A 22,999-nucleotide genomic window follows, 5' to 3' on the forward strand; every position below is an offset into this window, starting at 1 on the left:
GCGCCGTGTGCAGTCATGCGGAGACGAATACTCATAAATGAAAGACTTGTATGAGCGCTTGCGCCGACGCCGGCGCACTCAGCGGTAGGCACTTATCGCTTAATCTTGAACGAGTGACGGAGTCCTGCCCGTGTAAATATGTATCTAAACGTGACAATTTGGACAGTAATGGCATTTAAAGTAAAATTAAATATAAAACATATAAGTTTTTGTTTATCTATACCAATTAAAATTTGCTATTGGTACACTACGTATCCCACTCTGATTAGCTTTCGTTTATCTCAAAGGTTGTATGGAAGAGATCGTCTCTGTCCACATTAGTTTCAAGCTATTAATGTACTAATTATTAACACAAAGATTAAACACAAAAAATATCCCTCGATAATTTTATGAAATTATTATATTATACTCGTATAATATAATTTAAAAAAAAATTATAATATTATATATAATATTATAGCCGTAGCGCCATCTATGATAAATCTATGGATTTATCATAGATGGCGCTACGGTTAAAAAGTTGTTGAAAATGAAATACAAAGATCCGACAACTGGCACATAGAAAAATTCGTGAGATCCGCTGGTTAGTTCCGTGGCTTAGTTGGCACAGCGTCTGGTACAGTTTGCTAGGAAGCTGTCGCTCGGTTCGAATCTAGCCGGATCGAATTGATTTTTTTCTGTTTGATCTTTGTATTAATAATTATAACAAACTAGTGGAGTAATTTCACAAAAAATAATTGAATATCAATTCAATAAAAATTTATTCATGTACTGTTGTTGTTCTTGCGTGTGAGCAATACATATCTATCTATCTATCCATTGTCTACCTACCCCGGTGGGAGACAGGCCCGATGAGGTGTGGCAAACGTACATATCGTTGTAACTCTACTCTTATGGAAATATTAATTACCTGGGGTATTTTTCTTTACCAGAGTAGACCTCCAGTAGAAACCTCTGCGGCAAGCCTCCGTCGAAGCCAGGAACGCAAGATACTTCTACAGAATCTGAAGTTTGATTCCACAGAGTGCAGTTGCGAGGTGCGTGTGGTTTGCCTGGAAAACAAATTTAATATTGTAGAACAGACTAGAAGCGTAATTTTGTAATGTTTGCACGGGTCTCCTCTCAGTACAGGATTTAGGCCATAGTCCGTCACCGCCATTGTCCGAGGGCTTTGACCCTTCTTCGATATGCAGGTTTTGTCACGATATTTTCCATTAAAAAGTCATGGTGAATTTTAGATGAAATTTCGCACGTAAATTCCAAGTAACTCAGAGGTACGAACCCGGGTTTGAACCCACGGCCTCTTCTTGAGAGGCGGTAAAAGTAGCATTCCGATGTTGGCGACCGCGATCGGCGGGTGCGACTGCGACTGGCGACCGCGACCCACTGTTTACCAGCGTTGTCAGACTTTTGTAAAGTTAATTCGCCAATTTATGTGTGTTAAGTAGCCGATATTCGCCCAAGCCATAAAATCTCTAAAAATCAAGGAAAACAATTCTATAATTCTGCATGCTGCCGGAAATTGAGGAATATGAACTCTTTTATTTCCCCAATTCCCCACACGTAGAAATACTCAAACCCCCCAAATGAGTTGTTTTACAACTCCACTCCCCACAATAATAAATAAAAAATAATAAAATTGTTTATTCAGTAACATAATGTACAGAGAAAACTAAAGACTACTTATGCGATTTAATGTCAAAATAACACATGTACCTGAACTAGGAAATTCCTGTATTTCAGGTATTCACAAGATCCCCAACCAAGTTTGTTAAGGATTTCTATATAATTCGATAAGGAAGGTCAATTTTATTAAGGAGCCTAAAATCGCCTATTCCTATTTCAAACATAGCTTATATATCGCCTAGTCGCATCACTTTTTTAGTCGCCGCACGACCCCTCGAAGTAGCCTAAATGGTTAAAATCGCCTAATCTGGCACCACTGCTGTTTAGTATGAATGTATATCGAGCGCTGAGCATCGCAAGCGACCGCGTTACGCGACTTGTGGGCGTGGCTAGCAAGACGACGAACTCTTAGTAGATTTAGTGTCTAAACATGCACCCTATATGATTCGAGGGATATAGAGATAACATAGTAGGAGAAAATATGTATATGGGAAGAAACCGGCAAAATAAGTGTATCGTCGTCTTCGTCTTCCTAAAATAACTGATAAATAACTCTTTTTCTGGTTGTGGATTAATACAACTGATCGTATTAAAATCTCCGGTAAGACTGGCAGTCGGTTGCGGCCGCTTGGATCCATAAGCTACTGTTCGCCAGGCAACTGGCGGTCAGGAATGCGACCGCCAGTCGCTATCGCCGGTTGCTGTGATCGCCAACAACGGAATGTTACGTTAAGTGAAACCATTACGCTTTTTTACGTAATTGTACGTGACTTAATGAACATTATATAGAACGTAAAGTATAAACTTGTTCCGATACTGCGCAAGAATTCTCCGAAAGACGCGCGACCTGCGTGTTTCGCTCGTATCTAGTTTCTACGTTACACAATGGACATAAAGTGCCAAAACGATGTATTCTTTTATTTATAAAGTTCAATATACAATAAAAATTCGCTTTCACTCTTTTGCACGGGAATATAAATTGAGTCTAAGAGCGGAACAGTGTTAGCCCGACACACGGTGTGTTAGAAAGGTCTTTTTTTCTGACATGGGTTTTTTATTCCAAAAACCTGTAGATCTCATGATTTAAAACGTTACAGTATAGGTTAGAACTTTTGAGAGTTAAATATGCGTAGTTATGGAAAAAATAGTTTCTAAAATTTGCTATAAGCATTATTTGATTTTAAATCGGGAGTTAATCAGGTATAAAACATATTACATTTATCTGGACGTTACGGACGTGTTGCAACATCCCAAACGTCAACGTCTCGACGGGACACCTCCTTTCCCGATTTCCCGAATGACCGATTTATAATCAAATAATGTGAGAAAATTGTGAATATTAAATCATTGTTATGTGTATATGTATATAAATTCTTCAAAAGTACTTGTTTAGTCCACACCTAAGACCTTTTACCAAGCTCATAACTTTATGAGATTCATAGTAATATATTATTTTTACATTTTCATTTCACTTTGTTAAGAAAACCAAATTCAAAGCTCATGAAGTCTAGAAATTATAACAGGTCTTAGTTACATCCAAATTTTTCGTCGTTAGGGTTGTCCAATCTTTTCAGACGGTAATAACATCGTGGTGTAAATTTTAATACAAGTCAAATTAAAACTAATTAATTTCCAGTGACTGGTTATGTATGGTATGCTACCCTTCTTGTCATAAACAACGCATTTGTATTTGGTAACTTTCGAGATATTTGCAACTAAAGTTTTTTTCCTTCGAAAAATGTCAACTATGCTGATTTCGCTTAAGAGGGTACCGAGCTTCTTGCGCTAATTGATTTTAGGCAGTCTAGGCGGTCTGTGTACGTGCTCGTGTGGCATACGGTTTTAAAGCCATGTGCAAGCCCAAGCGACACAACTCCCACGTCTGACGGTCGAACCAGGACTGCAGCGGACAGGAGTGAGACGTGGTAGCTCTTGCGAATACGAGCGGACCGCGTACGAATTTAGGTATTTCCTTCGTATTATTAAAACTAATACCTACACATTTTGAAAATGTACGGATTACACGTTATAAAAAAAATGTAGTATAGTTACTATTCAAAAATCGATTACCTTAAGTGTTTATTTTGTGTTTTGGAGATAACTTCGGATTTTTTTCTATGGAGAAAACTACAAGTAATCGTATTTCTAAAGAGTATGACTTAAGAAGTGAGTCGTTAAATATTGCATACATTAATTTAATAACTAAAGCTTTTGTAATAACGATACAGCAAGGGATCAAATGAACGCAATTATTTCGCAATTATATATCGCTGTCTTGGCGCAGTCTTAACAATAAAACTGAAACTAAATAAGATATTAAAAAACCGGTTACAAGGGGTTGTGGATCCTGTTTTGATGATTGCAGATATGTTAATAACTCAATTTCGCTAAAATGTTGATTATGCTAGTTATGATAAGGAGGGTAGTATGAGAAATGGCCCTCACTCATATTTCGGTCTTATGTAGAAAGAACGAAAGCGCCATTTTGACATAAAATTCCGGGGAGCTTGTTTTACTTTTTCACGGCTGTTTTAAAATACTTATATCCTGTTTTAAATTCAATTTTAAAACTTAAACTTTTTTTAGTTTATTGACTGAAATGCAGAAAAAATATTTATTATATATACATAAAACCCCTTCGGCTTTATCCGCGGCGAAGAATTTCGGTCTATTTAAGTAAAAATTTAATATGATAGAGCAAAAATCTTAATAACTAACTAAATTAAATATATCTGGACAGGTACAAAAACATGTTAACTTGCATGTGCATATAAATGGCATAAAATAACAATTAAACAATCTGCAAAATAAATTAAAACCAAAATTGGATTTTAAAACAGGACGTAAATATTTTAAAATAGTTGTTAAAACATAAAACATGCTCCCCTGATAAATTTTGGTGGAAATGGTTTTCGCCATTTTTACAAAACACCGACGAAGATCGTTGCAATTGTACTACGTAGTGGAAGGAGTGGAGTTAAAGAAAATTAGTGTCTAGGCGTACTAAGGCAGAAAATCATTAACAATAATTTAATATAAGTAATTCAACTTCGATACTCACCCGCAGCGACCATCTGAAAAACACACGGCGCTACTTGCGTGCCGACCTCATTGGATGCAGAACAGGAAAGTGTCCCGTAGTCTAAATCTGCTACTGGAGTGTACCTGGTAAAAAAAAAACATTGCTTTAGATACAGGAATACACACAGTATTGCCAATAGATTTCTTTTCCGGCGTGTAAAGAAATTGCAATGAAATAAAACTAGGATCTATGAAACTAATCGAATATAATTAGTAATTCAAAGATCGAACACTCAGAAAAAAATCCTTCGATCCGGCCGGATTCGAACCGACGTCTTCTAGCTTACCGTGCCAGACGCTATACCAACTAAACCACGGAACGAACCTGCGACCTCATGAATTTTTCTATGTGCTTGCGTCGTGTCTTTGTATTTGGTTTTTCAACTGCTTTTTAGTCGTAGCGCCATCTATGAGAAATCTATGAAAGATTTATCACCCAGTCAGTACCTTTACAGCTACCAGTCCTGGCGAGAGATGTCGCTATTCGCTGTATTCCAATTTTTTTTATTCAATTGATATTCAATTAGTTTTCGTGAAATTGTTCCAATAGTTTGTTATAAAATTATTCATACAAAGATCGAACACTCAAGAAAAAATTCCTTTGATCCGGCCGGAATTAAGCCAACGGATAATTTCACGAAAAATAATTGAATATCAATTAATTATTATTATTATTATTATTATTATTAATTAAAAAAAAATTAAAATAAATCGAATATTTTCATAATTTTCAATTAGGTATATAATTCTAGGGTCGGCAGACTAAATCACATAAGTCAAAAAAGTGCTTCATTTGTATTAACAAATACATAATATATGTAATATAGTATATGTATAATAGTATTAATATAATAGTATATTAATACTATTATACATTTTTTGTGTTGTTTTTAACCGACTTCAAAAAAAGAAGGAGGTTCTCAATTCGACTGTACGTTTTTTTTTGTATATATGTTACGCGATATCTCCGGTATTTGTGAACCGATTTTCGTGATTCTTTTTTTGTTGGAAAGAAGGTACCTCCATAGTAGTCCCGTTTAATTTTGAAGAAAATCATCCACCTCTAAGGGTGGCTATTCACGTATGAAGATTCATTTTTATAAATAGCGCCTAAATTTTATTATAAGGAGCAATTACTTTAATGGTTGATTTTGCTATTCTCCAATTCAAAGCGTTTTTCTCTTAATGTATTTTGAGTTGTGAGAACCGATTTTTATTATCTCCTGTGTCAAGTCCCGGATAGTGGCGAACTAGGGGATGAATCTGGGTTTGCTCACTTTCGGATAACCAATTTCAATAAAACTTGGTAATTATATGTAATTTCACGTACTTTTGAGGTCGGTTTTTTTTTAGTGTTGGTAGTTAAATAAATTCTAGAATAAAGTTCGAAATTTATGAACTAACAAACGAATTTGACTTATGTGCTTTGAGCAGTATATGTATTAATTTAAACGAATGATATTGGATTTTGACTTATGTGCTTTAGTCCGCCGACTCTAGAATTAATTATTAGGTATTACATAAGTTGTTAGTGGCGGAAAGAAAAATCTTACAGAAAATTGTGGAATCAACTCAAATGATGGGAACTGGAGAACAAGGAAGAACCTTGATATTGAGTATCTAATATCCGGGATCAATATTGTGGGAGAAACAAAACTTGAGAGACTCCGCTGGCTCGGATACGTGGATAGAATGGGAGAACATCGTGAAGCGAAGAGGACTTATTTGGAACGACCGAAAGGACGCCGACCGGTCGGACGTCTCATACACCGCTGGAGCGAAGAAGTCCTGAAAGATCTCAAGGACCTCGGTGCTAGTGGCTGGAAGGCGCAGAACCGAGAGGAGTGGCAGAATCTGTTGTCAGAGGCGAAGACCTACTTTGGGTCACTGCACCACCGTAGCAAGTAAGTATCAATTGAAAATTAATAGATAATATCTATGCTTTAGTTTATACTTACTTAAGACTAGAAGCGCTGCCGTTAGAGGTATATCTGTCAGCAGCAACATCAATTGTTTCACCGGAGTTATTGAATTTCCATTTGAAAACTGCTGCAGGAGGATCGGCGTCCACCTCGCAAACTATCACGACAGACTCTCCTCGCGCTGCGCCTACCACAGATACGCCGCCCGCACGACATGATGGAGCATCTGAGAACAAACATTAAGATTGTAAAGTATCTTTTCATATTTTATATTAACAAGTGACAGAACGAACAAGCCTTTCCATAACAATTGCAGTGCCACTCAGAGCTTTAAATAGCAAAGATCTGAGGGTGACGCAGTAATGCTCACTGCATTCCAGTTTTGAAGATTAAAGGTGGTGGTGAAATTACAGGCACATGGGACTTGTCAACTTATGTCTTAGGGTGACAGGCGCAGTGACAGTGACATCTTTGCGATATAAAGCTCACTGGCATCGCAACTGTTATGGACAGGCGTGTAGCTTACCAACAGGCACCCGTCACTTCAAAATCATGTCACAACCGGCTTAGAGGTACATAAAATCAATTTTGACACTAACTGACTGTAAGTTCCTTTCCTTCAAGTCGATTGATAACAAAACTGATGGAAACAATGGAACTCAAAACGGCACGTCGAGATTTCCAATCGACACATTCAATTCAAACAATCTCGCATTGGGAAATGTCACACGTACGCGTTTCATTACGCGAGGCACGCAATTTCACGCACAATTAGTCCCGCGACAAATGACGCCGACGCGACCAGCGGACACATACGCACGACACGACAAAAATTCACATTAAACGTGCTAGTTGAGAGAACAATATGAGATTGCCTTTGATCGACATAAACAAGTTTACAAGTCATTTAAAAAAAGTTATCTAAAAAAAGTAAGACAAATGATAGTCGACATCACATTTGACAGCGTTATACTTTAAAGCTAGTGAATTTACTTTTATTACTACTACTTTGGCGAGAGTTACTTGGTCAGACTACCTTTTGTCGTCTGTATAACGACAATCAGTTGGCACAATTTTAAAAAACCGAACTCAAAAGTTTAGCTTATCGGCCTTTTTATTAGGTGGAATATTTTCTTCAAATTTAAATGGGATCACTACTGAGGTACCCTCTTTCCAACAAAAAAAGAATAATCAAAATCGGTTCACAGATGCTGTAAGTAATCGCGTAAAATACTTTTGAAATGCTGCGACATTACCAATTTCTGCCGCGACGCAGTAATGTGAGCATTATTGCGCTCTGGTTTTGAAGGGTAAGGGGTACTGGTGAAATTACAGGCGCATGGGACTTTTCAACTTGTGCCTTGTACTTAGTGGCAGTGCCCCTCAGTTCTTTGCGATTTGAAGCTTTGAGTGGCACTGCAACTGTTATGGACAGGCGTGTTGCTTATCATCAGGCGCACGACCTGTTCGACCCGTCACTTAGTGTAAAAAAAATTTCATTCTAATTGAGAACCTCCTCCTTCTTTAAAGTCGGTTGAAAATTTGCCTAGAACCCTATTTGATTCAAACGTACTGACATTCGGTTTTACTACATAAAGCAAGTGTTAGAAGATCATATTGAATTGTTATATCAGCCGACTAAAGATATATTAGCAGATGTACTAACCAAGTAATTGCCTGTTTGTTTCCAGAAACATTATGTACTTGTTCTGGGTTTAATCTCTTAGATATATAGTGTTGTTTTTAGTTAAGTCTATGCAGCCAACATTAAGTATTAAAGTACGTATTGAAATATGTAATGCTGGCATTACAAGATTTGTATGTTTCTTTAATAGTTTTTAACGGACTTCATAAAAAGGAGGAGGTTCTCAATTAGACAGTATTTTTTTTGTATGTATGTTACGCGATAACTCCAACAGCGTGAGCCGGTTTTGATGATTCTTTTTTTGTTGGAAAGAGGGTACGTCAGTATTGGTCCCATTTAAATTTGAAGAAAATATTTCACCTCTAAGGATGGCAAATTTGGGGATGACTCCGGTTTCGCGCGCTTTCCAATAAAACTTGGCAAATAGATGTAATTCCACGACCTTTTGAAATCGGTTTTTTTACTAATCTGTACTGAGATTATTCTTAAAACGGGATGTATAATTTATTTACGCATCCATCGATATGCTACCCCAAACTATACACGACCCGCCTTCAAAAGGAATGCACTCCTCACGTCTATAACTTTTTTTAAAGGTTTTTTTTAAGAAAAAACTTGTAATTATTTGCTGTTTTTTTTGTTACAGGTTTTTTTTTTACGGGTTATTTGCAAAACCTTAACAACTTTGCAGGATTGTATTACTAACATCACAAACATTAAGGGTGCTGGTGAAATTACAGGCACGTGGGCGCTGTGGCAGTGCCCATCTTTGCGATTTAAAACTCTGAGTGGAACTGCAACTGTTATGGACAGGCGTGTAGCTTAACATCAGGCGCACGACTTGTTCACCCCGTCATTTGATAATATAAAAAAAACTTCTGTTCCATGGCTTTAAATACTTCGTAAGATAATACTTTCGTAAAAAATATTTAGACTTAAATAGATGCCTTAAAACGGTGATAAATCGGTGCAAAACGCAGGGGTTGTTGGAGAGGACGCTTGCACGTTTGAACTTTTACCTTATTACCAAATATAGATCTAAAAAGTGTCAGACTATTCGTACTAAAGCCATTGTTGGAAAGTTTGTATCCTAAATTGATCCTAACATAATAGCTCCCAAATCAGACTCCCTGAAGATATTCCTAATACCAGCTCTAGCTTTGAATCCGTTTGCCATTGCTGATTGGCTTTGGTGTACTGAGAAATCCCTACTGGTTTGGAACCTAGCATGATTATACTTGAGTTAGATGTTTATGGTAAGTTTATTCTTAGACAAATATCTAGATTACACAATCCACAGTCGCAAATTAATAAATTAGCAGTGATAACACTGATGTCATAACGACGTTTTTATAAATGTTAATACGAAATTAGGCGCTACCTTACCTATTTCTACAACCAAGCTGTAATGTGGCCATTAATGTATTACGGATTTGAAGGGTAAGGATGCTGGTGAAATTAGAGGCACATGGGACTTGTCAACTTATGTCTCAGGGTGAAGGTTGTCAGATATTTGTGATAGGCGTATCGCTTACCACCAGGCGCACGACTTCTTCGTCCTATCAGTTGATATTATAATAATCTCAGTACAGAGTACTAAAAAATCCGACCTCAAAAGTACGTGGAATTACGTCTATTTGCTAAGTTCTATTGAAATATCGCCTAGTTCGCCACTATACAGGACTTGACACTGGAGATAATAAAAATCGGTTCTCACTACTCAAAGTATATCGAGAGAAAAACGCCTTGAATTGGAGAAATAGCAAAATCAACCATTAAAGTAATTGCTCTTAAATTTAAGTTAGGCGCTATTTATAGAAATGAATCTTCATGCGTGAACAGCCACCCTTCTAGGTGGATGACTTTCTTCAAAAGAAATGGGACCACTATGGAAGTACTCCCTTTCCAATAAAAAAACAATCATGAAAATCGATTCACAAATACCGGAGTTATCGCGTAACATACATACAAAAAAAGACAAAAAAAAAGAACATACAGTCGAATTGAGAACATCTTCCTTTTTTGAAGTCGGTTAAAAAAGAATATACTCGAGTTAGATTCATTGCAAGTACAATCACAGATGTTTATTCTTTAACAAATGTCAGCATTATGCAATCCACAGTCGCAATTAATACATTGGCAGTATCAATGATGACGTCACAATGACGTTTTTATGAGTGTTAGGTAATGCGAAATTAGACGTTAGTGATATGATTGAAGAGTTAATATTGATAAGTAAGAAACTGAATTTGAATCTCTGGAATAAACTTGCTTATTACATCCCACTATTGAATGCGCAAGACGATTAGAGAACATCAATTGAATTTTCAAAGACCTGTTTACAGTAGCCGAAGTTTAGTATTACATATTGTTTTTGTTTTCTAAATTGAATAGTGAACATTGTTGCCTTGCTTAGCTTTAGATTTTAGTAACTTTAAAATGTAAAGAAACAGGTTTTCCACTACAAACACACGAAAGAAAAAGAGAGTTTAAATAGCATAGATGTTTCAGTGTAAACAGAACGTATTTAGTAGTTCGTTTTTACTTACATTTTCGCTGTAATTATTAGGCGTAATTTAAAGTGTTTTGTATTTCAAATTGCTTTAAATACTCGTAGTTACTACTTTTTTATTTACGACAAATCTAGTCGGAATCATATGACAGTGTAATTGAATATGACGAGGTGAGCGTAGGAGAAGCTCTGTTCAGAGCTTCTTCTTGTTGTTTAGACAGCGTGAGCGTGACAGCAGGTGACGCATAAAAAAAAAAAAAGTTTTGATACAAAACACGTTGGCACAAAACGTTGACTGTACAATTTTATATTGTACAGTCAAGACGACATGATGCTGGATATTTAGGACTTTGAACCACTCTTACCGCAAACTGTAAAGAGTTGAATTTAAATCTTAGAAACTATTCTCATGTCATAGTGTTAAAATTTCCTTTTCAAGGCGAGAGTAAGGCATTATTTAGGTGTGCATGCTACATCGTCGACCTCGTCGCTACTTTCCATCAGGTTTGAGTAGCAGTAGAGCTCCTTGTGAAAGAGTTTATTAGGGTAGTACTGCCACCTTACCTATTTCTGCCGCCAAGCAGTAATAACAGCATTACTGTGTTCCAGTTTTGAAGGGTAAGGGTGCAGGTGAAATTACAGGCATGTTAACTTACGTCTCAGGGTGAACGGCGCAGTGGCAGTGCCCCTCAGATGTTTGCGATTTAAAGCCCTGAGTGGCACTGCAACTGTTATGAATATACGTGTAACTTAGACGTATATTCGTACGTGCACGACTTGTTCGTCCCGTCACTTAATACTAAAAAAAGGAAAAAAAAGAGACGGAGGTCAAATGCGCACTTTTTTATAAAAAAAAAAAAGAATAAAACGTATAGTTTTAAACGCGGTAAATATACTTTACCAGTGGCTAAGTGTACGGTTTGCCCTTTGTCTGGTTTTGTCAATATACGTTTCTGAAACTTCTGTGTTTCACATATTGTTGCCAAAATAGAACGTCTGCCCTAACTGCAGATGCAACATGTTTTTTTTTCTCTAGAAGTTGAAAATACTTTTGTTTGAGAGAACAACTATTTTGTGTCACATTTTTGTTGCATTATATTTGAGTGGTAGGGCAGAGCCTTTTTTTTTTATTTATTTTTTTAGGTCGGGCAGAGCCTGGCACCACCTTATCTGTCCACATTCAAAGGTATATATTTCCGATTTCAATGCAACTGTATCCAGTTTCTGTCCTTTTGTTTTCCTTTTAGCCACCCCTATTTCCCGGTTCGATTTAAGGCAACGAGCCGCGAAGTTCACCTGCGCCTTCGCAAACAACGCCTTAATTTATGCCCTTTATCCCTTCGACAGCTGCCTTAATCACCGCAATGCAATTCCGATGTTAATTGACTGAGATTTATTTTGGTCCCCATGGTATTAATTGAAGTGCTCGACGGGAATAAGATTGATTTTAGTTTGTTCAATTATAGTTGTATTTTTCTAATCTAATGACGACAGTGAATTTTATTTATATATACTTTACTTTGTAGTACATTCATCGGTGGATTTCTAGAAACCTATCAACGCAGTTGTAGCGCTATGGAATGGATGACGCAGTACGTAGTAACGCGATGGACTTAGAAAGACATCCGCAATTATTTTTAATGTACTGATTTTGTCCGTAGCAGAACAGCTTCTTGTGAAAGGGTTCGTCCAGGGAAGTATTAACATCTTACCTATTTTTGCCACCAAACAGTAATGTGAGCATTACTGTATTCCGGTTTTGAAGGATGATAAGGGTGCTGGTGAAATTACAGGTACATTGGACTTGTCAACTCATGTCTCAGGGTGACGGGCACAGTGGTAGTGACCTTCACACTGCAACTGCTATGGATAGGTATGTTTAGTACCACAAGGCGCCCGTCACGTGCATTAATGTGCACAAAGTGAAATATAAAACGGTAGACGATTGGCGACTACATCGCTACTGCATCGCATTTGGATCGCCGAGTGTAACCGCTCTAAAGGTGCGTACAGATCTGGCGAATGCGTTGCAAATGCGTCTTTTTGCGAAAGGCTCGCGAGCTGCACACGAGCATTACGTTATGTGATCTGCTCGCGTGCCGTTCGCGCGCCTCTCGCGCGCCACATATATTAACATATATTTAATTGCACGCATGCAGTACGCGTCCAGCGCGCGCGCAGCGTACATGCAGCGCGTTCGCGGCACATTCGCCAGATCTGTACCCATCCTTTGTTGGGAGCACGGCATTACTTCTGAACCTGTTCCGTGTTTTTTGCAATAAAGTTATTATCAAGGTTTTAGGTTTTTGCTATTGTCACGCATTGTTTATGAAACTTTTTGTTCGGATTGTAGTCGCATATATTTGTTTATTTTTTCAAATATCTAAATCTAGTTTTGGGCCGAAAACAAATATACACAAGGTAGTTCCGAAAGAAAGTTAATTTCCAAAAGAGTTATAATTTATTCTTTAAGCAAAGATTGGAAAACTGCGTTCAGGGTCTTAAATAGTGAACGTAGTAATGTGACCGTAATGGCTAATAAACAAATTAGAAGGCTAAAGTGCTTATTCTTAATCCCAATGACCAATGCTTAGTTTTAGTTTAAATTTTCGCTACAAAGGCTTTTTTATTAAAGCTAAGCCTTTACGGTAAGCAAGCAGCGTTAACGACCAACCCGTAATACGCGTTTTACATACGTGACCGGTTAACGCCAAAAAAGATAACAAAGTACGTAATGCATTAAGCAATGAACAAGTCTTTTTATTTATTTAATTATTTATTTGGTAAATAAATAAATCCCTGACTAAATGATCTCGATGTATATAACCCATATATATATATATATATATATAGTACCTAATTTAAACATAAATTTAACGGCGGAAAATAATATCACAAAAAATATTACAACTTATTATAATACAAACTACATTTAAGAACAATTTGGTATACACTAAGTGTATACTGTATAGTGATACTATTATTTACTTGTAACATTATATATATAAAGCTACAAGTTCTTACTCACCGATAGAAATAGAACGTATACTTCCCGATATGGTGGAAAAGAGATATTTATACCGTTGTACGCGACCTGAGTGTGGAAAATGTAAACGAGTGATCAACGGCCTGCAAAAAATAATACACGGGGGCATTTTTGTGCGTTTTTATGAGATACACCCTGGTCAATTTCCGCGGGAAGTAAAAAGTGTTCGAAATTCAAATAAACAAGATGGCCGCCATACAAAATTCAAAGCCTCCTATCACGGAAACTATTCGAGATAGTTAGGAGGTGCTCGAAGGAATGTCATAGAGGGTAAGACTGGTCAACTGCCTGGGTTACAAAAATTCAAGATGGCGATTTCAAAATGGCGGCCGAACAAATACTTGCTTCGGTTCGGCTGAAAATTAGCACGCGAGAGTCTTTAGGAGGACTCCTAAATCATCTTAATTATAATTTGGGGTCAAAAATTTATTTTCGCCATTTTTTAATATGGCTGCCATATAAGTGTTTTTTCGTTAAAAATAGCTGCCGAAAGAGATTTGCTCTGATTCGACTGAAAATTGGCACGTGAAGGCCACTAGAAATATATATATATATATTGTATATGTTATATATATAGAATAATAATTTGTGCTCAAAATTTGTTTTTCGCTATTTTCAAATATGGCTGTCATTGAAAGCTTTCGTTGGCGGCAGAAAAAAAATTGCTCAGATCTTTTTGAAAGTTGGCATATGGAGGTCTCTCGAAGTGCTAATAATATTAATAGTGATAATAATTTGCGGTCAAAATTTATTTTTCGCCATTTTTTAATATGGCTGCCATATAAACTTTTTGGCGGCAGGTGGAAATTTGCTCTAATTCAGCTGAAAATGGACATGTGGGAATTTCTATAGGTGTTTAATAATGATTTGCATTCAAAATCTACTTTTTACGGCCGTAGGCCGAGGTGTAGCGGAGGGCGAAGCCCGAAGCGTCCTCACGCCACCTTACGTAGGTAGTATACGGAGACTCTATTACGGTACACGATTTCACAATTGTTAAAAATGTAAGGCATATTTCCCGATGTAGTGGAAATAAGATACTTATAGCGTTGTTGTATCTCGACCGTCTCTGTTAGATTCTTTTTTCTTGGAAGCTGTGCCAAAAAGAGAAGTTTAAGGAAAAAATGCCAGACAATCACTCCAAATTTCTAATTTCAAAGTAGGGAATTTCCTGCACTATGAGTACCAGAGTAACGATAATTCTGAGGGCAATACCCAGAATACCCTGACCAGAACCAATTTTAAAATATTTTTTTAGTTCAAATCGGGCATCGAATCTGGAACCTCCTCATCAAACGCCCATAGTACTAATCACTGTGCCACCGAAGAGCATAAGTACGCGCCACAGGCCGAGCCCGATCCCACCGTAGGTGGGGTATAGGGCTCGTCGAGTATATAACCAGAAATAGAGGCGAAATGTCATTTAATTTGTTTGAAAACTATTCTGCTATATCATTACTGTGATAACTGCGCTCCGATTGGCTAGCCCGAGTTCGAAACAATTGACGGGTGTCGTCAATGGTTATTAAACTGTTTCACTTCAAAACGACCAGTTAAGTTCAGCTTTGCTATAATGGACGAAAATTGCAAAATTACATATTTAATATTTAATTACCGATGAAATGTGATTCCGTTTGTTTTGTAATTAGATGTTTTGCTATTTTTCGTATACCACCGAATTGAACAGCACGGTATTGTTAGAGATTTTATCTTTATTACAATAAATACAGAATATTTTTGTTGTTGGCCTGTCTATATTTCAGTGCAAACGAGAGTTGATATTTATAAGAGGTGTATCGCTAATGTGTTACCAGGAATATATGGCCCTTATTTCGTCTCTATTTCTGGTTATATACTCGATGAATTGTAACAACTAAATTGTATTGTGTAATATATTGTAATATAATGTGTAACCACGGAATACGTGGTCGCAATAAACGATGTTCTATATTGTATTTTATTTTGTACAACTTACACTCAGAGCGATTACGCACTGCATCCGTCTCATATTAGTTCCGAATCCGAGAATATACCTACAAATGTGAAAACGGATGTCCCTTGTGCCCTAAGTCCGATTAGTATCCGAGAAAAAACGAATATCATTTGTACGCTAAGAGATAAAACGATTCCTGTGACATTTCGGACCGCCATTTCTCGAATTCGGAACTTATATGAACCGAACGTCGTACGCAAAAGCTTTAAGGCTTAAATACAACAATGGGTAATATAATTTAAGTAAACATAAACAAAAGGATATAATAATAATATATAATTTTATAATATAAATACTTATAATAAAATAACGCAGCGAGCGAAGCTTTCTTGGCATCTGAGCGGATAGCGCAATCTATGAGCGGAATTGCACGGCCGTTCCTAAGCCGATATGCATGAAATTTTAAACTAGCATAAATAATACAATACTGCAGGTCATGATAAATTATAAATTTTGAATTTAAGTCTACTGGAAAAATATTAAATTGTAAAATTTTTTATATATATATTAATAATATAGAAAGCCGTAATAACTTTTTTTTGATAATATCAAGTGACGGGATGAACATGTTATGCGCGTATTTAAATCGCAAAGATATGAGGGGCACTGCCATTGCGCCTGTCTCCCTGAGACATAAGTTGACAAGTAACTGTAATTTCACCGGCATACTTACCCTTCAAAATCAGAACACAGTAATGATGACATTACTGCTTGGCGGTAGAAATAGATAATGTGGCAGTACCTCTCTGGACGAATTCTTTCACAGGGAGCTCTACTGTTCCTACCGAGACCTCGCCTGCATGACGTTGATTACGACTTCATGCATTAGCTGCAAGCATGCTGTCAATGTGCTAGTAGCCTTCGTGTGCTTGTTCACAACAAATTGTTAAATAAGTAGGTAGTATAAGTGGTCATGTGTTTTTTGTTTCTGTTTTCTTTTGTTTCTTTTTTACTGTTAAATGGTTAGACATTATTTATTTATTATTCTTTAATCTTAATATAGGTACTTAATTCCGAGTTTTCAGTTATGGCATGAGGTGTTTACCAGTAATTAACTGATGCACTCAGCCTTTAAACAATGTTATGTATTTCTCTAGCTGTAGTTTTAGTGTAAGCAGTTGTTGGTGAACCAATAAATTAAAATAAAAAAAATAAAAAAATCATACCGACACGGAACATTCTATTGTTAAGACCTCTCCTCAAAGTTGCTCCGCTTGCACAATTATGTGGTGATAACAATCTGCGTCAAATAAATTTGTTTAATTAAAATACATCATTATTTTACTTAGAATCCGTATAAACACGACCCAAAATCAAAGAATATAAAGTTAGAAATGCATAACAAACACGACTACCTTCCTGAAAACAAAGATGAATTCAAACAGCTTCCTTATAATAATTGAAATCACACTCCAATAGTCACAAGATTCTTTGACAAACGATCTTTGAAGATGGGTTTCTAAATATAGGCGTTTCTGTGAAAGCCAAGTCAAACCCTTGAATCTCCTTGTGTTTAGAGCAAAAGTCTGAAGCTGAATGTTGGAATCACTGAGTTTTAAAATTTTAATTAAATTGACACTTAAAAAATGTATTTGGCAAAATTATTATAAAACTAAAAAAGACAAAATTTCTTTTCCGAATTTTGTTGTTGAATACGTAAGTAACAAAGATTATTTCCAAATAGCAGGAGAACACTGAGTTACACACTTTATTTTTTTCAAATTATATTTACAACCTGTAGGCAAGTGAAGTGTAGGTAGGCATTTAAGAAGTCGAACAGACGAGGGCACTACTACAGATATTCATAAAAAAACAACAAAATTATGAGTAAATATCATAATATTACAACAGTCTAACTGGAGGTTCCTTGTTCAATGTTATCAATCAAATTTCTTATATATATGTACACAACTAAATAAAAAACCTAAAACTCCCTTAAAGTAAATTTGAAATTCACTCCTTTATCTCGTAAAAAATACAAAGAAAAATCAACTCGAATAAACTTAGTAAAAAAGAACAATAAAGTGCATTTACGTAATAGCTATTTCCTCTAAAATAATTTCTCTAAGACACAGTCTTTTTGTTGCGAGAGAAAATAAACCGCACAAATTAAGAAGCGATGTTACTACGAAGCGTCCGGGTACTCCACTTGACTTCGCATTTTGTCCGCGCTATCTCGCCGGGCCCGGAAGGAAAAGTTTCCTCTAATTGTTTTTTCTCGACACTTGTCTTGGTGCCTTCTAAAGTCTGTCGCACACTTAGGACGAGAACTCACGTGGGGGAATCGCATCGTAAATTTTGGCACGACTAATATTTGCACCTAAGGCTTCAGCTACCTCCCTACATAAGCGCTATTACGCCGAATATAGCTAACATATTTTATTGAAAAAAGATGTTGGGAGAAGACATGACATTCTTGGTGAAAATGTGGTCACAATAGGAAATATATTTTAGCCTGATTAACAAATCCCTGATTTCCTTGTAAACATACTTATTATAGGTTCATATGTGTTTCGAAGAAAGCGTGAAAGCGCCATTTTGTAATTTTTTTCAGGGGAGCATGTTTTAGATTTTCACGACTGTTTTAAAATATTTACATCCTTTTTTTATATTCAATTTTCAAACTTAAAGTTAATCGAAACCAACATTTAATTAAAAAAATTGGACGTATATATTTTAACACAATTTTTAAAACCGAAACAACCTCCCCTGAAAAAAATTTGAAATGGCGCTTTCGCCCTTTCTAAAAAACACCGACGATATTAAATCCTGTAGTATTATAGTCCACGAAATACAACACGACAACAACACGATTTTCCATCAATATCAATCAACGTACAGAGAGTAAGCAAAAGATCAAAACTTTTCTTTTATAAATTGACGTGTCGCTTACCATCAGGCCTACATAAAAAATGCAAAGTGTGGTATGATCATAAACATATGACATTTATTTAGAACACAAGCGTCATCTAAGCTTGGCTGGGCTTATTCAGAGAAGCCTTCTTTGAAACGTTTAAATGCGTTTATCTAAAAATTTACCTCCCCGTGTCACCAAGCCAGCAATTTTAAAACAAGCAAAGCAAATATCTAATTTTGAAATACCCAAAAACATTACGAAAATTGCATCCGTTAATAGATTTCCCGCAGTAAAGTGGGAACCAATCCTCGCCGGCCATTATTCGTGTCAGGTCAAAGTGCATCAGTGAAATAAGATCGGAGCTTGCAGGCCGTAACTCTGAATCTAGGCGCCCTCAGTAAATCATTATACAGGATATACTGCTTGTGAGGATGGTGAATGAACACTTTAGCTTTCAGCGTTTTGGAAAATAGTATAACAATATATTCGTGAGGGCAGAATAGCGACTCTTTCCTACAGAGTGTATCTCGTGAACGCGATGCCGATAACCGACATCACAAGGATATTCTTGGAGGAAAACATCCATTGGAATTAAAGAATATCTTATTGATTTGTTTTATTTTGTGAAACAACCCCACTAGTTCGCTATAACTATTAAATACAAAGATCGAACACAAAAAAATATAGTTCGACCCGTCAAGACTCGAACCTGCTACCACGGGATTCCGTCCCCAATGCTCTCCCAACTAAGCTACGGGTCGAGTCACCAAGTCGACGAAGTTCTTCAGTGTCTGTTATATTGAGTTTTTCGGCTTTCGACACCTTCATTTCATTATTATAACAAACTAGTGGAGTAATTTCACAAAAAAACAATTGAATATTTAATAAATTTAATTACAGCTCTTGCCAGGGCTGGTAGCTGTAAAGTTAGCTAATCGAGTAACGAAATACTTTCATAAAAGTAATGGGGTTATTTCACAAAACAAAAAAAAAACAATAATAAATTATAATTTTTGTTATACTCCTTTTGTTAACGTGTTTTAGTAATAATGTACCGAGAATGACCAATCGCTCACTGGAAAACAGCAATATATTGAGACTTGGACTTTTTAGCCACATATCAAGACAAAAGAATCAGAAGAAATCCAATTAGCTTTATTTTACGTAAAGTAGGAAGCAAACAAACCCATGGACAGCGTTGCCAGCCTTTGAGAGCCCTGTAGACATGCTTGAAGAACTTGCAGGTTCGAGGAAAGAAACGAACGGGATGCCCGCGTGGTGTAACAATGCCAGGCATCTAAGATGGAATGGACTCTACTCCTTTGATCACTCCCCATTATAAAGTCATTGTTCGTAAACAATTTTATTGTTGTTGTATGTGAAGAATAACATTTATTTAAAGATTCACCATCTTTACCACACAGAAGTGTATTTGCATGTGACTTTGTCTAGCTGTGAGTATAACAAAACCAGAGCAATGGACACCGGTTACGGGCACGGCAGGTTAGTGGCATTCGACTTGTTCGCAAGTTTCGCCTCTAATATATGCTTGTCAAATGCTAAATACTGATGGAAAATGCTCTATTCGGTGAAGATAACTTTACATTGGTTTTGAATAAAATAAAGACCTCAGATGAGACAGCAGGACTGAATTGTCGGAAAGTCAACGACAGGGACAAAGAAAAATATTAAAGAAAGAAAAAGGAAAGGCACTTGGCCAGTTTAACAATAGAATAAATAAAAATTTAAAAGTATACAGCTCCGGATTTGGTGACTGACATCCAAAGGTAATCATTAGAGAACACCAAGAGGAACTGAACAAAAGATGAAAGACATAAAAGCTGACCTCTTTCAAAGCGGCCATTTTTTTTTTCAATTTGGTTAATGATTGAAAAAAGTGATCTATTTAACATTACGAGTGCTAACAATTTTCAGCAAGTGAAGTCTTTCTTGAAACGCAAGATACTAATGTACAACCCTACAGTGAAAACGCTCTATCCGATGCGAAATGGAATTATGGAAATGAGTTGTATGTTGGATGGTGATGGTCGGTAACTGGATTTTTTGGTTTCTTTTGCTAGCGAAAAAATTCACTTACAAGTTGATTTTATAAACATCATCTTAAGACTGCTTAAATGTTTAATTTTAATTTTCAGGTTATGATATACGATAGCCGCAATAAAGGATACAATTTTATTACAATATTATCCACGTTTTTTTAAGTTATGGAGATTTTTCACAAAAATAAAAAAAATGTTTTTTTTTATTTATGTCCAGCAATGGATATTTGAATATTACTTTATTTTAAAATCGGCATTTAATCGTGTGTATAACGTACGTTTCCTTAACTACTAAGTCTGGAAGTCGTCTACGAAATACGATACAACGCTACTTTATTCGCAACGAAGCTCATATGTGCTATATACATAATTATGTCAGTTTTACGATGAAAGTAATGTCAAAGTTCGTACCAAAGCTGTCATTTGACGTTTCGGAGTAAGAACTTATGTCAAATCAAGATCTTCGTTCGCGTTTTGTGATAGCTTCCGGTCCAATACGAAGCTAAAACGATGATCGTTCCTTCGTATTACGTATTTCGTGATAGACCACCTGCTTTTCTCCCTCCATACACTTCACTTATATCTTTTTGCACAGTGTTATAATCTTTAAGTACATAAGTACATCTTATTATTATATATTACTATCAACATGTATACATTTGAATAATGTACATGTGTTATTATTATTATTTATATATTTATTTAATTAATGAGTAGACACTTCCTTTAGATGATATTCTTTGGTTGCATCCCCCTTTCTAGCTCTTTTGTTTCTATCCCAAAGTTAACTCGAAGTAATTACTACTTAGCAATAAGGTCGCATGTTGTACATTAGCTTACTCTATGATATTTACATTATTGTTGAATGTTCTCAATAAACAATATTTTATTCATACATTCATCAATCCCTTCGAGACTATGGACGTTGCAACACACCCGAAACGTAGACCTCTAACGTTTCGGATACAATACGTTTCATACACGATCAAGTTCCGGTTTTAAAATCAAATAACAAAAACCGTGAAAATTTAAAATAATGGGTATTTGAATATGTTGAAAAAAAGAGCTTGCATGCTAATAGATACTAATTAGAATATTTTAAGGAAAGAATATCTTCAAGGTTCCCTCAGAAAGAGATCACAAGGAAAGTCAGACAAACTCGCGAATAATGCGATGTAATTTGTTGTTGCGCTGGGCTCAGGTGTACCGGTACCCGGTATTGTCCATTGGAAGAAAACATAACCTTAAATTTTGCACGACAGTGGAATGAAAAATAAATTCCCATTTCAGGTAAATCCCTTCAATGGCAGCAACTAGAGGTTAATTTGTTGTACGAACCCAATATTGCACCCGTAATAAAAAAGTTATTTTATAACTTTTTAAAATTATTTTGTCAGTTTCTAAAAAAAAATATGTATTGTATTAAGTCATTTTATTATTAAAAGTTGCTACAATTGGTGACATGATCTCCAAAGGGTCAATTAACTTCTCAAATTGAGACGAGTGTGGAAAATTGTTTACACTGTTATTGGTTGGATTTTTTCCGCGACCATTTTTTTTCTAATTTTGCCGATTAAAGATGGCCGCCGTACGAATAATGAAATAACAAAATGGAAGATATGGGGTTTTTTTATTTATTACATTTTGTGCTATTGCGCTATTAGGTCCCTTCATTCCAGTCAACCGTGTGATGTTGTGAGATCACCATAAAGTATAAAAAAAATTATAATTATTGAAACAAACACCGAACACAAAAAAAAAATTCCGTTGATCTGACAGAAACCAAATCCGCGTCTGTATACATGTTTGTAATTATTAACCGACTTCAAAAAAAGGAGGAGGTTCTCAATTCGACTGTGTGTTTTTTTGTGTGTATGTTACGCTATAACTCCGGTATTATTTCGGTAATATTTCGATGATTCTTTGTTGGAAAGAGTGCACCTGAGTTGCGGTCCCATTTAAATTCCAAGAAAATATTCCTCCCCTAAGGGTGGCAAACTAGGGGATAAATGACTTTGAAGTCTGTTTTTTTAATACTCTGTACTCATTTATTTCACATTCTTTGTATTTGTGAAGTCTGCGCAGTAAAAATAATGAAAATTCTTGCCAGATCTTACCGGTCCTTAACTTTTACTTAATAGGTTGGATCTGGCTATAGCCAAAAGCTTACCTAAGCAATGTATTAAAATAACAATAGCTTTATCGACATTGAAACAATAATTTGTTTATAGTTAGTTAGCTGAAAATGTATTTCAGA

At 36.0% G+C, this 22,999-nt stretch overlaps 1 protein-coding gene across 1 annotated transcript in view; it reads right to left on the reverse strand.

The window, feature by feature from the left end:
• LOC113226134 (nephrin-like) overlaps nt 1–22,999 on the reverse strand; it is a 465,840-nt gene that overhangs the window by 193,840 nt on the left and 249,001 nt on the right. The window contains exons 9-11 of the mRNA XM_026458662.1: nt 6,666–6,855; nt 4,688–4,791; nt 911–1,052 (exon numbers count right to left, since the gene is read on the reverse strand). Coding sequence (XP_026314447.1) covers nt 911–1,052; nt 4,688–4,791; nt 6,666–6,855 — 436 coding nt within the window. The remainder of the gene's footprint in view (nt 1–910; nt 1,053–4,687; nt 4,792–6,665; nt 6,856–22,999) is intronic.

The sequence above is a fragment of the Hyposmocoma kahamanoa genome, unplaced genomic scaffold (genome assembly GCF_003589595.1).
Source record: "Hyposmocoma kahamanoa isolate Upper Pololo Valley unplaced genomic scaffold, ASM358959v1 182, whole genome shotgun sequence".
Classification (NCBI taxonomy): Eukaryota; Metazoa; Arthropoda; class Insecta; order Lepidoptera; family Cosmopterigidae; genus Hyposmocoma; species Hyposmocoma kahamanoa.